The 16,891-nt window shown below is 38.1% G+C and overlaps 2 protein-coding genes across 6 annotated transcripts; both read right to left on the minus strand.

Annotated features, from left to right (window-relative positions):
• Window positions 1-373: 373 nt before the first annotated feature.
• On the minus strand, window positions 374-4,312 carry LOC136830956 (thiol S-methyltransferase TMT1A-like). Its single transcript, XM_067090912.1, has 5 exons — window positions 3,649-4,312; window positions 2,798-2,958; window positions 2,170-2,304; window positions 998-1,116; window positions 374-680 (listed from the first exon to the last, which is right to left on the minus strand). Exons 1-5 carry the CDS (start codon window positions 3,825-3,827, stop codon window positions 420-422), a joined length of 855 nt encoding a protein of 284 aa, XP_066947013.1. The 5' UTR covers window positions 3,828-4,312; the 3' UTR covers window positions 374-419.
• A 1,961-nt stretch (window positions 4,313-6,273) lies between these two features.
• Window positions 6,274-15,742, minus strand: LOC136830624 (thiol S-methyltransferase TMT1A-like). 5 transcript variants are annotated; one of them, XM_067090193.1, is made up of 6 exons: window positions 15,441-15,742; window positions 12,272-12,413; window positions 11,091-11,251; window positions 10,210-10,344; window positions 9,519-9,637; window positions 6,274-6,887 (listed from the first exon to the last, which is right to left on the minus strand). In XM_067090193.1, the coding sequence occupies exons 2-6, from the start codon at window positions 12,400-12,402 to the stop codon at window positions 6,627-6,629; spliced, it is 807 nt and encodes a 268-aa protein (XP_066946294.1). In that variant the 5' UTR covers window positions 12,403-12,413; window positions 15,441-15,742; the 3' UTR covers window positions 6,274-6,626. The 5 variants fall into 5 exon arrangements, with proteins under 5 accessions (XP_066946294.1, XP_066946293.1, XP_066946297.1 ...); XM_067090192.1 differs by having other exon boundaries at window positions 15,550-15,741; XM_067090196.1 differs by having other exon boundaries at window positions 15,652-15,726.
• Window positions 15,743-16,891: the final 1,149 nt, after the last annotated feature.

A 16,891-nucleotide genomic window follows, 5' to 3' on the forward strand; every position in this document is an offset into this window, starting at 1 on the left:
AGACTAGACTTAGAGCTGTAAGTCTAGTCTTGACTTAGAGCTTGAAGTAGACTTAAAGCTTCGATCTAGTCTAGACTTACAACTCTAAGTCTAGACTAAGTCAACTCCATTTGGAATTTATCAAAAACCCTTTGCCACATCTCAGATAAATTTATTTTTTTATGTTTATTTATTTATATATGTTTATAATTATCGTAAGGGGAAAGAAAAGTTTTTTTTTTTTGCTCTGAAAGAATTATTAATTTCTAAATCCACAATTTGTGAGTTAAAGTTTTGCTCTCTCTCTCTCTCTCTCTCTCTCTCTCTCTCTCTGAGCAAATCAATCAGTCTTGGTCATATTGGTCTGTTTCTTTGTGGTCTTTATTGTAATCTCTCTCTCTCTCTCTCTCTCTCTCTCTCTCTCTCTCTCTCTCTCTCAATCACTTCACGGCCACACCCTTGAGACTAGGCTCGATAATCTGAAACACAAAGTGGTCGATTTCCACGTAGAAGCGCTCGGCCTCGACTTTGGAGAACCCGGCTTTCTCGAGGGCGTGGAGCATGTCTCTGTCGAGGCAGCACTCGTCCAAGAGGAAGGGCCAGATGCGCGTCTTCGTCAGGAGAATCTGCAAGAACCTCCTGATGGGGTGCTTCGAAGGGTTGAATTCTTTGATGTGTTCGTAGAAGTAGAATTTGCCGCCCTTGGGAGAAAGAGAGAGAGTGGTGTAGGCTTTGAGTGAGTGTGGGGGGGTTAGATGTGTTACTAGTGAGGTATTATTGTCGGGGCATGAAGGCGGCTATATGCCCAGGGGCGTGGGTACCTATAAATTATGAAAATTATAAAGATAAATATGTACTTGACACCCTTGGGAACAATTGAAAGGGAGAGAGAGTGGTGTGGGTTTTGAGGGAGGTAGATGTGTTACTAGTGAGGTCTTATTGTAAGGGCATGAAGGGGCTGTATGCCCAGGGGCGTGGGTATCTATCAGCATAGATTACAAAGATAAATAGTACTTACAGGAGCCAAAATCCTCAGAATATTCCGAAGGATTTTTACCGTGTCCTCCACGCTACAGAAGACGAGTGTCACGACCACTACGTCGATGCTGTTGTCAGGGATCATGTCCATGTTTTCACCTGAGAGAAAGTATTAGAAAGTTTGTTAGAGACTTTCCCCTAAATGAAAGCATCAGGAAGATAGTTGCAGACTTTCTTTTGATTATAAGTATCAGAAACCTATCCTCTAAAAAGTCATTGAAAAATTAGGCATTAACTTTCCCCTGAAGAAAAGTTAGAAAGTTAGATACTTTCCCCAAATAGAAAGCATCAGATAGGTTAAGGCTTTCCCCTTTGATATAATTAGAATGTTATTCAAAACTTTCCCCTAAAAATATCTGTCAGAAAATTTCCCTAAAAAGTGGCATTAGAAAGTTAGAAACTTTCTTCAAAAAAAGTATCAGAAAACTACATTAAGATTCTCCCATAGAAAGGATCAGAAAGTGTGAGAAAGTGAGATACTTGAAAATACATCTTTAAATTAAAAACCAAAATGAGAATTATAAATATAAACCTGTCCTAGAATAGTTGATTATCTTTTAAAGTAAGTTTTGGGTAGAGAAGAGCTTTCAAGACTGTACAATCGCCAAGTAAATTTTCGGACACCTATTTTGGCCCCACCCTGCCCCCTAGGGGCCAATGTTTGAACAACCTTAAATCTATATAAAGAAACAGCAAAATGTTTTCCTTCTGTTACACCTTTAAACCCACCTTTTCTCTCAATGCCCCTTTCAGAGCTTGGCCTTTGGCCTAAATTCTATATTCCATTCCATTCCAAAAGAACCTAGGTCCCAGCCTCTCAGAATCAGGGCCAAATGTTCCTAAATTTCCAGGGACTTGAGAATCCAGTTTTCAGACTTTCAAAAACAGGGCCGAATGTTCCCAAATATCCAGAGGACCTCTGGCTATCTGTTTGAGAATCCAGTTTCCAGCCTCTGGAAATCAGGGCCAAATGTTCCCAAATTTCCAGGGACCTGAGAATCCAGTTTCCAGGATTTCAAAAGCATGGCCAATTGTTCCTAAATATCTAGAGGACCTCTGGCTATCTGTTTGAATTCCAGTTTCCAGCCTCCGGAAAAAACTGGACCAATTGCTTCCAGGGACCTCTACTAGATACCTGTCTGATGTCCTCACCTGTCGTCAGGATAATGTCCTCGCTGTGGATGTTGGGGAACTTCTTCCTGTTTTCATTGTAGTACTGCTGGAAGTGTGGGTTGGGGTCAATGACTGTCAGTCTGGTGCCCTCTGGGTAGTGGGCGAAATTCATGCCTGTAGGATGAAGGATTGTGGTCAAAAGGTGTGAGTTATTTCCCAAGGTGTAGTGGATTCAATATTAGATATTTGTGGCTTAGTGAATTCGATATTAGATATTTGTGACATATGACTAAGATATTTGTGTCCTAATGAACTTGATATTAGATATTTGTGGGCTAGTGAATTCAATGTTAGATATTTGTGGCCTAGTGAATTCAATTTAGGTACAAAAAAGGATTAAACTAAAACAGTTTAAGTATCTAGATAACATCAACATTGCTAATACTTAACAGCAGGAAAGTCTCTTAAATTGAACAGACACCTTAGATATTGGCTGATTTTACTCTGTAACTGGAGAAAGATAAAACAGTGTTAAGTACTTAGATAAGATTAACATTGCTAATACTTAATTACAGTAAATACTAAACCATACAGAACAATAGGAAAGTCTGCACACAAAACAGAAGGAAAGTCTGTTAAATTCAACAGACCCGTCTTGACCACAGACCTGTCCCAACGCCTATCTCCAGCAACTTAATGGCGTTGGCTTTCCTGAGCTCGGGGTCGTAGGATTGGACTGAATGCAAGGATGCGAAGAGATCCTTCTTCATCAGTTCCCTCTTGGCGTCTACGTGCTTCGACATACTGTCACAGAAGGCGGCGAACCATCTGTGAGGAAGGGATAGAATAGAACCAGTCGGCTTTTTCTCCTCCGCCCTCAGATCTTAAAAACTGTTGAGGCCAGATGGTTGCAAATTGGTATGTTGGTCATCCACCCTCCAGTCATCAAGCACACCAAATTGCAGCCATCTAGCTTCAGTAGTTTTTATTTTTATTTAAGGTTAGAGTTAGCTATGATCGTGCGTCTGGCAACGATATAAGCAAGGCCACCACAGGGCATTGGTTAAAGTTTTATAGGCCGCGGCTCATACAGCATTATATCGAGACCACCGAAAGATAGATGGGATGATATTGAAATGGGTCGTAAATAGGGCATGTACCGGGAACACAAACACATACATACACAAACAATCCTGGACTGGAATAATATACTAGGAAATACACACACAATTCCAGATTCTGCTTTTTCTGTACTGGACCTAAACGAGACTCTCTCTCTCTCTCTCTCTCTCTCTCTCTCTCTCTCTCTCTCTCTCTCTCTCTCTCTCTTTCTATATATACAGTATATACATATATATATATATATATACATAATCAATGCAAACTCCCATTCAGTCACCAATATACCCCACCCTCCACAATCCTATCACACCACCTATCACACCCTACTTCTGAGCAAGAGCCCGTGCTAAGACATGGCCCTAACATAACCCCCCCAAAAATATATATCCACCTTACCTCTGTCTCCAATCCTTCAGCTTAAACTTGACCACAAAACTGACCACCAAGATGATGGCTCCCAAGACCAGCGCGTTTTCGCAGAGCCACGCAATGAGGCAGCCGCCTGGAGGCAGGTCAGCTGTGGTTGTCCCTGGCAGGTGACCTGCGTTGACCTCTCCTGCCGCTGTTTCCTCCATGGTGGGCTTTTCCTGTTGGCTCTAAGAGGGTTTTATGTGGTTCTAGAGGGTTTTTATGAGGTTCTAGAGGCTTATGTGTGGTTCTTGAGGTTTTTCTGTGGCTCTAGAGGCTGTTATGTTGTTCTGGGGGCTTTTCTGTTGGTCTAGAGGCTGTTATGTCGTTTTTGAGGCTGTTGTGTGTCTCTAGAGGCTTCTATGTGGTTCTTGAGTCTTTTCTGTGGCTCTAAGAGTCTTTTAAGGATATCTGAGAGTCTTTTCTGTGGCTGTACAGGCTGTTATGTAGCTCTAAGTGTCTTGTATGTGGTTCTTGAGGATATTATGTAGCTGTAGAGTCTTCCCGTGGCTCTTAGAGTCTTTTCTGTGGCTCTAGAGTCTTCAGTGTAGCTCTAGTGTCTTCCTGTTGGCTCAAAACACTTCCCTGTGACCTCAGACACTACCCTGTGGCTCTAGACTCCTCCCTGTGGCTCGAGAGAAGAGTGTCCACTGGTGGTGTATCCAAGGAATTCGCTTAAAAGGTTATGGCTGTCTCCCTTTAATCAAGAAATTCTTAAAAGATAAGAGATAAGTCCTGATATTCTCAAGAATATTACATAAATGGCGATCCCTTTGGCACCCTAAAACATGAAGGGGCGTCTTAAAGCCTTATTTCTGCATCTTCATTCTTTGATAAGGATGACAGGCATTAAATTAAACAAGAAAGATGAAGAATGTCATAGAGAATGACGTGTCATCTTTCTCTTGGCTGGGAAGGTTGTTAACTGAAGCCATTTTAATGTGACTTGAGGTGGTGTTGTTACAATCTTCAGTTGTTTATCGTAAACAAAAGTAAGTTTTTTTAGTGGATTTATCGATTATCAACTGTAATCTTCCTTGACAACAAGAACAGTGATTACTGGCGTTATTTAAATACTTAAAATACTGCAGGTTTGAAATGTTTCGAGGACAGGCCTAGCGTTGCTTTAGGAAACGTGACAGTTCTCAAGTTTGTAGTGTCATTAACAGCTGTTAGGCCTAGTGTTACTTAGAAAAGTGGCTTTTCTCAAGTTTGTAGTGTCATCTACAGCTGTTTCGGCCTAGTGTTACTTACAAACGTGACCTTAATCAAGGTTGTAACGTCAGCAACAGCTGTTTAGGCCTAGTGTTACAAACTTGACTTTTCTCAAGTTTATAGTGTAATACAGCTGTTAGGCCAAGTGTTACTTATATAACATGACAGTTCTCAAGAATGTAGTGTCATCAACAACAGTTAATCTCTATGGTAGACTTTTATCAACGATGACGATCATTTTCTATAGCTCCAATCACCGTGACTCCGTTATCTTACTGGGCAAAGACATTTCTGTTTATTTTTTTATCTTACCTTTTTCTGGGGGGCTTCCAAAAAGAGACTGGTAACATACACTTGCAAAAGTGACCTTGATTGATAAGTTATCTCATTTTCCACTCCTTTGTGATAATTGTTGCTTACTTAAGAGTTGGTTAATGGTTATTTAGACTTCTAAGGTGTTATACATGGCTTACGTAACCTCAAGTGAAGATTAGGTCTATATAACTAGGCCTAGTGGCCAAAAATCTAGGCCTATGACTGATCCACTTTACTATGGCCCTTTAAATTAGCTTATTGCTTACTTAAGAGTTAGATAATGATTATTTAGACTTATAAGGTGTCATATTTAACTTACCTGACATAAAGTGAAGACTAGGCCTATACAACTAGGCCCAGTGGTCTCAACCTATGATAGAGCCACTTTGCTATTTCCTTTTTTACTCACAATACATAAAGCTGAATAGATTTCCTTAAGTAAAGTAGACTTTATACTCATACTGTATTGTAAAGAAAACGAAGTCAAATGCACATTAAAGAAAGCTGTTTTTGGGGTAACTGAATTATTTATAGCTACCTTCACTGATTCAGTAATATAGTATTGTAATTATATATATTTGAGCTCAGAAGTCCCTCAGTAACTGTAGAATATGTTTTTGAGAATTAAATGTTTTTATTACAGTTTGAAGTTAAACTCAGCGACACTTAGCTACACATTTACTGTAAAATCATCTTGAAATTTAGACTAAAAGCTGTTTAGATATTATAGGCCTAAGCCTGCTTAACTCCAGTGCAATTCCCCACACCCCTTCTGTATGTTTTAACCAATTCCTATTGTCTTCATTCCTTCAAGAGGTGGGTTCAGAGGTCCACACCAGTCCCTTATAGCCTTAATAACCCCTACCACACTTAAGGGCTGCCTTTGAGCACGGGCTCTTGCTGGCTTAGGGCCGTTTTAACGTACCTTGTGATATTAGGCCCATAGATATCAGAGCTTGCAAATAAACGAAGCTTTAGTTTGTATATCTTTAATAATAATAATAATAATAATAATAATAATAATAATAATAATAATAATAATAATAATAATAATAATGAGTTTAGGGTAATGAAAAGAGAAACTGCTTTATTTATTTTATATTAATTATGATAATTTAACCTATGTGTACACCTTTACCACAACTTTGTATGTTTGTTAACAAGCCATGTAATTGTTTGTGGATTTTGATTGATAATTTACTCTTATAAATTACAAATATTTATTATAAAATTGTGAAAGATAAGATCAGGAACAACTGTGTTGTAGATAAACATAAATACAAAAGCTTACATGCATGTATGTATGTACTATATATATATATATATATATATATATATATATATATATATATATATATATATATATATATATATATATATATATATATATATATATATATATATACAGTAACCCCAAAAACTGTCCAAACACTTGATCACTTAACAGCCACGCCCTTGAGACAAGGCTGGATGAGCTGGAAGACCGGATGCGTTATGTGGTTGTGGAACCTCTCGGCCTTCACCGTCGAAAACCCGGCCCCCCTCAGGTCCTTCATGAAGTCCCTGTTCAGGTGGCAGTTGTCGAACACGAAGGGCCACACGCCCGACCTGGTCAGGGTGTTCTGTATCCTCCTCCTGAGGGCGTGGCGGGCTGTGTCGAACTCCGCGATGTGCTCGAGGAAGTAGAATTTGCCGCCCTTGCAGGGCGAAGGGTTGCGTTAGGTGGAGTGGTGTAATGATATATATATATATATTTATATATATATATATATATATATATATATATATATATAAATGTGTATAAATATAAATACATACATATAGAAATATATATGTGCATATATATATAATAGATAGATAAAGAGAGAAAAGAGGAATGACAAAGAGAGAGAGAGAGAGAGGAGGAGGAATGAGAGAGAGAGAGAAGGGATGACAAAGAGAGAGAGAAAAAAGAGGAATGAGAGAGAGAGAGAGGAATGAGAAAGAGAGAGAGAGAGAAAAGAGGAATGAGAAAGAAAGAGAGAGAAGAGGAATGAGAAAGAGAGAGAGAGAGAGAAGTGATGAGAAAGAGAGAAAAAAAAGAGGAATGAGAGAGAGAGAAGAGGAATGAGAAAGAAAGAGAGAGAGAAGAGGAATGAGAAAGAAAGAAGAGAGAGAGAAGAGGAATGAGAAAGAAAGAGAGAGAGAGAGAAGAGGATTGAGAAAGAGAGAGAGAGAAAAGGAATGAGAAAGAGAGAGAGAGAGATTACACAACACAAGGTAACCTTTCTCCTTTTAGGTACATTCTTATCAGCTTATCTGAGAGATTACTATTTAAGTGATATCTGATGAAAATGATGAATGAGAATGAATGAGTGAATTTTGTCATTCCCACACTCGCACTTTCCATATCATACCAATTCCCACAATGGTACTTTTCCGTACCATACAAGTTCCCACACTTTTACTTTTTATATCACACTTGTTCCCACAGCTGCAGTTTTCATATCCTGCCTGTTCCCACACTGGCACTGCATACCATACCAACTCCCACACTCATTTTTTATGCCAAATCACTTCCCACACTATTCCTTTTTATACCATACCAATTCCCACACTCACTTTCCATACCACACCAATTCCCACACTAGCACTCCTACACTGCCAATTCCCACACTGGCACTTTTGATATTATACCAATTCCCACACTTACTTTTCATTCCATACCAATTCCCACACTGACTTTATATACCATACCAATTCCCGCATTCTCATATTTTGCATCATACCAATTCCTACAAAACTTTTCATGCTAAATAACTTCCCACACTCACTTTCCATACCATACCAATTCCCACAGTCTCCCCCTTAACATCCTACCATTTCCCACTAATTTTTTTATGTTAAATCACTTCCCACTCGTCCTTTTTAAAAAGGGTGATTGTGGGGAGTGATTTAGCATAAAAAATGAGTGTGGGAATTAGTATGATGTATAAAAATTATTGTGGGAATTGGTATGATATAAAAAAAAGTGTGGGGTATTGGTATGATGTAAAAAATGAGTGTGGGAAATGGTATGATGCAAAAATGAGTGTGGGAATTGGTATGATATAAAAAATGAGTGTGGGAATTGGAATGATGTAAAAAATTAGTGTGGGAATTGGTATGATGTAAAAATGAGTGTGGGAATTGGTATGATGTAAAGCGTGTGGGAATAGGTATGATGTAAAAAATGAGTGTGGGAATAGGAATGATGTAAAAAATTAGTGTGTAAATTGGTATGGTGCAAAAATGAGTGTGGGAATTGGTATGATGTAAAAAATGAATGTGGGAATTGGTATGATGTAAAAAAGTGAGTGTGGGAATTGGTACGATATAAAAAAGTGTGGGAATTTGTATGATGTAAAAAATGAGTGTGGGAATTGGTATGATGTAAAAAATGAGTGTGGGAATTGGTATGATGTAAAAAAAGACTGTGGGAATTGTCATGATGTAAAACATGATTGTGGGAATTGCTATGATGTAAAAAATGAGTGTGGGAATTGGTATGATGTAAAAAATGAGTGTGGGAATTGGTATGATGTGAAAAATGACTGCGGGAATTTATATGATGTAAAAAATGAGTGTGGGAATTGGTATGATGTAAAAAATGAGTGTGGGAATTGGTATGATGTAAAAAATGAGTGTGGGAATTAGCATGATGTAAAAAATAAGTGTGGGAATTGGTATGATGTAAAAAAATGAGTGTGGGAATTGGTATGATGCAAAAATGAGTGTGGGAATTGGTATGATGTAAAAAATGAATGTGGGAATTGCTATGATGTAAAAAATTAATGTGGGAATTGGTATGGTGTAAAATAGGAGTGTGGGAATTGGTATGATGTAAAAAAATGAGTGTGGGAATTGGTATGATATTTTATGAGTGTGGGAATTGGCATGATGTAAAACATGAGTGTGGGAAACGGTATGATGTAAAAATGAGTGTGGGAATTGGTATGATGTAAAAAATGAGTGTGGGAATTGGTATGATGTAAAAATGAGTGTGGGAATTGGCATGATGTAAAAAATGTGTGGGAATTGGTATGATGTAAAAAATGAGTGTGGGAATTGGTATGATGTAAAAAATGAGTGTGGGAATTGGCATGATGTAAAAAATGTGTGGGAATTGGTATGATGTAAAAAATGAGTGTGGGAATTGGTATGATGTAAAAAAAAATGAGTGTGGGATTTGGTATGATGTAAAAAATGAGTGGGGGATTTGGCATGATCTAAAAAATGAGTGTGGGAATTGATATGGCTCCCTGACAATCCAACCAACCTACTGTCTTAACAAAACCCAAAGCACTCACAGGAACCAGGACACGTAGGATCTGCCGTAGGACTCTCGGAGTGTCCTGTACGCTGCAGAAGACCAGAGTCACCACCACCACGTCCACGCTGTCGTCAGGTACCATGTACATTTCCTCACCTGGAATATTGATTAATATTTATCCTCACCTGAGGTGGTAACTATCCCCCCCTGGTTTGTGCCGTCAATGCAAATGGGATTGCATGTGCTGTGAATGTGGTTGCTTGTGCTGTGAATGGAATTGTTTGTGCTAAGAATGTGATTGTCTGTGCTGTGAATTGATAGGTTGTGCTGTGAATGTGATTGCTTGTGCTTTAAATGTAACTGCTTTGGCAGTAAATGTGATAGCTTGTGCTTTGCATGTAATTATTTGTGCTGTGAACGTGATTGCTTGTGCTGTAAATGTAATTGCTTGTGCTGTAGATGTAACTGCTTGTGCTGTAAATGTTAATGGACTTGCTTGTGCTGTAAATGTAGTTGTTCGTGCTGTGACTGTGATTGCTTGTGTTGTCAATTTATTTGCTTGTGCATTAAATGTAATTGCTTGTGCAGCACATGTAGTCTTGTTCCATATGAATAGCAGTTCATCTGAATAATAATAATAATGATAATAATATAATAATAATAATAATAATAATAATAATAATAATAATAATAATAATAGCACAGATATACCTGTATGCTTCACTTACCTGTAGAGACAATTATCTCTTCAGATTCAATATTGGGGTATTTCTTTCTATTCTCGTTATAATATTGTTTGAAGTGGGGGTTCGGGTCCACTACAATAAGTTTGGTCCCCTCTGGGTAGAATTCGAAGTTCGTCCCTGTAAGTTTAAGAGGGTGTTTTAAAAACTCACAGAAATTTAGAAGCTTAGGTCAGTTTCAATAATAAAAACTCTGTGAAATTGTGATTTTTAAAGACTCACAGAAATTGAGAAGTTTTGGTCAGTTTCATTGGTAAAAAATTAGTGAAACTGTATCTTATTCATGCAAAAATTGTTGTCATCTTTTCCCAAGAACTTAATGAATTCTGCATTCAGTTCTTAAAGTTCACTGAAGTTCTAGGATTCATCTCCAGAATTCGATGAAGTTTCTTTCCAATTCTTAGGAGTTTAAAAATTAAATGAAGCTCTGATTCATCTCCAAAACTTCGGTGAAGTTTCCTTTCTAATTCTTAGGAGTCTGAAAGTTAACTGAAGTTCTAGGATTCATCTCTGAAAATTCAATGAAGTTTCTTCCTATTCTTAGGAATCTGAAAGTTAACTGAAGTTCTGATTCATCTCTGGAATACAGTGAAGTTTCTTTCTAATACCTGGGAATTCACTGGAATTATGAATCTAGTCTCCAGATATGATGAAGTATTGGTGATTTTTAATCAACAAAAGCTAGAGATTTAAGTGATTTCACATTCACTTATATCACTTTCATGGTATGAAATATTTCATACTGAATCCAGTATTACCTTGCCATATGGTCCACTAATACCTAAGGTTTTGTCCCAAAAATACTATACACCAATAATTGATTCATATTTATAAGTAACTGACGTAGGAGGTCTGGACGAGCTCACCTGTTCCAACCCCTATTTCGAGTATCTTCAAGCCTCCAGATTTCCTGAGGTCAGGGAAGTGGGACACACTGGAGCCGAGTTCTGCGAAGATGTCCTTCTTCAGTTCCTGCATTTTGACGTCTACGTCCTTGTTGAACCAGTTCACGAAGGCCGCGAACCACCTGTTGTGGCAAAGGTTAAGTTCGTCTTAGGTTGAAGAAACTGGAAATTTGTTACTTTTTCCATTTCAGAGGGCCCTTTACTGTCAGACTAGGGGTTAGTCTTGTCTCCTGAAGGGAACAAAGTCTCTGATGACATGACATGACTCTGCTGTTAATCTTATGTTAGATTAAAGAAACAGGAATTTTGTTACTTCTTGCCATTTCAGAGGGTCCTTAGCAGTCAGACTAGGGACTAGTTTTGTCTCCTGAATGGAACAAAGTCTCTAATAACATGACACGACTCTACTGTTAATCTTATGTTAGATTGAAGAAGCAGAAATTTTGTTACTTTTTGCCAGTTCAGAGGGCCCTTAGCAGTCAGACTAAGGGTTAGTTTTGTCTTCTGAAGGGAACAAAATCTTTTGTATCATGACTCTACTGCTTATCTTTTGTTTGAAGAAATAGGAACTTTGTTACTTCTTGCCATTTCAGTCCAACTAGAGGTTAGTCTAGTCTCCAGATGGGCACAAAATCTCTTATAAAATAAGGTGGCTCTACTGTTTATCTTTTGTTTCTTAGTGTACTAAATTAGCTGTACCTTGGAAAAGTATAGGCCTAGGTTTATAGTTTCTAGGTTCACCCTTCCTAAGCCTTCATAGACTAAATTTGCGTGTTTTTGTGAGGAAAACTTTGTGTGCATGTACTGAGAGAAAAAAAACGAATTAACTGACATTTAGTTCCAGTAAGATTACAGAAAAGGATTTTTTTTAAACTTGCACAAAAAGGTAAATGGGTCTGGCCCCACTCGAAAGGATAACTGGCTCGATTCTGCACATTTCTGGCCCTAGAAATTTAGCTGACGTCGTCTGATCTAACTCAATAAATCAGTAACTACAACTGTAATCATGAAAAGCTGGTTAGGTCTACAATGTCCTTTTCAGACCTCTACCCCTAAGGCTTAAGGACTTGATAAAACCTGACCTCCTCCTTACTACAGGGTTCTTCCTCAAGGAGAGTCCCTAGGACCTCTCTTGTCCTCACCTGCGTCTGAGGTCCCCCATAGAATCCTGCAGGATCAGGAGCAACATGATTAAGATTAAGATGAGAAGGAGGTTGTCTGACACCCACTCCTTCCACGAGGACACCATTTCTGCTGTGAGAACCTTCGCCATGTTGACTGGACCTGGAAAACAGGGTCAAAATTTTAGGGCATTTTGTAACTGCACCTGGAAAACAGGGGCAGAGTTCAAGGGTGTTCATGACTGGACCTGGGAAACAGGGTCAAAATTTAAGGGCATTTTGTAACCACCTGGAAAACGGGGGCAAAGTTCAAGGGTATTTGTGACTGGAACTGGGAAATAGGGTCAAAGTGTAAGGGTATTTTGTGACTGCATCTGGAAAACAGGGACAAAGTTCAAGGGCATTTTGTGACTGCATCTGAAAACAGGGTCAAAGTTCAAGGGTATTTTGTGACTGCATCTGGAAAACAGGGACAAAGTTCAAGGGCATTTTGTGACTGCATCTGGAGAACAGGGTCAAAGTTCAAGGGTATTCATGACTGGACCTAGAAAACAGGGTCATAGGTCAATGGTATTCTTACTTGTAGTCTCAGGAGATGAGATTATGTGTCTTCTAATCTGGCTGCAGAGAATAAAAGGACAGATTTGTGAACACTTTAGAGGCCTAGTTATAGTGATTCATTTTCACTTAAAAATTCCAAGTTTAAGCATGAATAACTTTCCCCTTAACTTAATAGTGATCTAAGTATTATATACCAAAGAACACTCTTTAAGAAAAAATAACTTGAAAAAACTTGTGGTTTTAAACTAATATAAGAGCATTTTTTGCTTCAGTGAAATTCAAAGGACATGGCAATTTGCATTTTTTTATATTTATTAATTTAATCACGATGCGTCAGTGGGCCAAGGAGTAAATTTAGGGGGTTAGGCTTCTAAATGCACGCGTTTTGCCTCGGCGGGGTGGGGGAATGTATTGTGAATTCCTTGGCGCCGGGTAGGCATACTTTACCCATGAGCTTAGGCCTATTGTCAAGAGGGAATGTTGCTGATATCATTCTTATTTTAGTTTACTTAAAGGGGAGTTTGATTCCTAAGAATTAAATTCCTGCACGGATAAAGAATTCTGCCTCACATTAAAGAATTTTTCTAATCAAACTCAAAATTTACTGAGCTTGGGCCAATTGTAAAGAGAGAATGTCTATATAATATTATTTTCTTTTGTTTAAAGGGGAGTTTGATTCCTAAGAATAAACTCCTCCATGAATAAAGAATTCTGTCTCACATAAGAGAGAATTTTTCTAATAAACCTCAGAATTTAATGAGCTTATGTCTATTGTAAAGAAGGAGCGTTGAGTTTTAATTTTTATTATTTTATTTTGAAGAGAATTTGGTATCCCTAAGAACAAATTCCTGCACAAATGAGCAACTGACAACCGTTTCTGTTAGTATTCCCTGTACGACCTTTACAGACCGTTATGGGAGGCTCCTGTAAGCCGCTGTAACCTTGTACACAGGCGAATTACATAAAAGGCACTGCACTGTAGTAAGCAGAAGGAATTTTAAGCAATAATTCAAGTTACAGAGACGATTGCCTTCGTTTTAGTTGTGAATTTGCTATGAAATACTTCAAATAAGAGTTTTACAAAGCAAAAAGGGCCATTTGAACATTCACTGTACAGTTACCCCTGTAAATATGATCAGTGACTGATCTCGGCAGTGAAGACAATCACTGTATAGAAAACGTGAGTCAGGTTGACAACAAGGAGTCCGCGAGGTTTATGCAACGAGAAATGGTATAAATACGGTCTTAGTAGGAACAACCCCCTTGCCCCCCTAAACCTTGATGGGCTCGTAAATTTAGGATGGCCCGGGTTTTACCTAAGACCCGGGACGCGGTATGTCCACGGTTAAATTAGTGGTATTCATTAGCCCAGTGCCACAATTCTGTCGTGAAATAGAAGTGTTCTTGGCTGGTTGGTTGAAAAAGCAACAATTGGACCAAGGAACTCAGCACTTTTTTTTTGTATTTAGGCACCATTCCTATAGGTACTGTATTATCTACAGTGATTGTATTTGATTGTATTCATGTCTGTGTAAGGATGATGTTGTACGTGTATTTTGGGTAGAGAGATGGTCCAGAGTTCAGCTCACTAGATTTTGGTGAAGATATCTTTTGTGGTATGTCTGAATCTGTGATGAGTTCTGTAGGTATACAATAGTTCTTTTGATGTATTTTCTGAAGGCCTCTTGTAGGATGTGTGTGTGTGTGTGTATGTAGGGGGTTTAGGGGGAGAAGGGGAAGGGGTTAAAGACAAGGCCTGGCAGTAGACCAGTTCGTAAATTAAGCAATAATCTGTTCAACAGCAGCCTTGCAATGCCTAACCAGTAGCTGACAATTCAAGTTGAAAACCGCTGACAGAATGTCCTATTGTCAATAAAATTTTTAAAAATATTTTTAAAAACTTAATCAATTGATAATTCATCATAAATTATGAATACAATTCTTAATTGTCACCTACATATTGCTACATAGATACAAAAAATATTTAATAATGTTTTGTTATGCCAGATACAATTGTTCTTTCATGTTTGGCCTCAGTCACACTGTTCCAAAGTTCAGATGGTTAAGATAAGGATCAATAAAGCACAATCACGCTGTTCTAAAGTTCAAATTTGTAAGAGATCAAGATAAAGAAAGCAGACTCTTGAGGCTGACGACAGGACGGGTCCAAGTGACTGAAAACTGTTAAAAAAAATGCTGTTTTTTTATTATTTCACGAACTGGCCCCATTTTGTGCTAAAACGGCCTGAAACTAGTTTCAAGTGTTATTTATCCACTTGTACTGAACTTGACGTAGAAAATAAACTTTTGGTTTAATTTGGCATGAATAACATAGGCCTAATCACTTCATGGTGAATGTAGAATGGAGTTTTTAAAAATTATCTTACGAATTAGGCCTGGGTATTTGCTAAAATGACCTAGAACTTAACTGTATCAAATGTTGTTGTATTCACTTGTATTGAACTTAAGTACTGAATAAAAACTTTAATTTTCCATGAAAAGGACATAGGCCTAGATATTTCAAGGTTGAATATACTTGTTAATGTCTACCAGCTGCTTTGCAACAGTGCAGGAGGAGCAGTTGAACTACATAACTCCTCAGTTGTCACAATAACTCAACTACACTCACTGACAAGTGTCCATCGCCAAACACACCACTTCTGTGCGCTTTTATTCAATACTCGCCACTTTTAACACATACACTTATAAATCACACAATATTTTATATAAACAGTGACCTTCACAGACGTATGAATGCACACAGGCACCCTAGACCTGCCCAGACCGGACGCAGTACAATATATTCACAGCTCAGAACTTGGTGGCAGAGCTACGCCAACTAGACTGGTCGGTGCTTAGTATAGCGACGTTGAGAGTGAGAGAGAGAGAAAGAGTGAGTGAGAGTGAGTGTGTGTGAGAGAGAGAGAGAGAAAGATCAACTGTGGTCGGCTGGGTTCGCCTCTTTCATATATATGAGAGAGAGGGAGTGAGTTGCTAAGTATTCAATAGCTTGGCCCAAATAACAGCATAGAAGTTTGACTCTGCGTCGCCAGAGTTAACCAGCATATGAATCAACGGAGAAATTTCCATATATATTTTATGTATTACTAAATTGTCTACATAATTTAGATGTATTTTTTTGTAGTGTCCTACAGCTGTAGTAACTGTATTAACTGTAGTGACTGGGTTTTTGTGGTCTGTTATCGAGACAAGGACAAGTGGATTATTGTTATGCTTGGCGCTGTGTTGTGTGTGTATGTGTGTGTGTGTCTGTAACGCTTTTGGTTATTGAATGTTTCTTGTTGTTTTACTCTCTCTCTCTCTCTCTCTCTCTCTCTCTCTCTCTCTCTCTAGGTGTTATTGGCAAAGGCATTCTCTCTCTCTCTCTCTCTCTCTCTCTCTCTCTCTCTAAATGATTCCCGTTTCCTCTCTCTCTCTCTCTCTCTCTCTCTCTCTCTCTCTCTCTCTCTCTCTCTCTCTCATAGGCCTATGGAGGGCTTAGGCCTATGGAATGCTAGTCTATGTATGGCAAAATATCCCTGGGTTCGATCCCAAGGACGAGCCGAAGCGTCTTAAACACGTTTCGTTAATCTAACTAGTGAGTTATGTACCTGGTAGTCAGTGGACTGTAGTGGGTCGCTTTTAGGGTGGAGAAAGGTGTAGGGCTCGCAACCTCATACGTAGCTGGTTGGAAATCGAAGTTATGAACTCGAGGGTGAATCAGATGCTTTGGTCAGTTGGTAATCGATTTTTTCTTCTGTGTTTCCGTAAATAATAATAATAATATTGCTAGAAATATAATAATAATAATAATGATTAGACAAATATATTAAGGAATAATAATTAAAAAACCTTTTCTCTTTAAGTTTTCAATTATTTTATTTTTATTTTGACAATAAAAATATATAATAATTTTTTGCCAAGCATCTGTAATAGATATAATATATATATATATATATATATATATATATATATATATATATATATATATATATATATATATATATATATATATATATATAATGTAAATTATTAATTCAAATGAGGAACTTGTCGTCAGACCTTGGAACTTGGTGGAAC

The sequence above is a fragment of the Macrobrachium rosenbergii genome, chromosome 47 (genome assembly GCF_040412425.1).
Source record: "Macrobrachium rosenbergii isolate ZJJX-2024 chromosome 47, ASM4041242v1, whole genome shotgun sequence".
In the NCBI taxonomy this organism is placed as follows: domain Eukaryota; kingdom Metazoa; phylum Arthropoda; class Malacostraca; order Decapoda; family Palaemonidae; genus Macrobrachium; species Macrobrachium rosenbergii.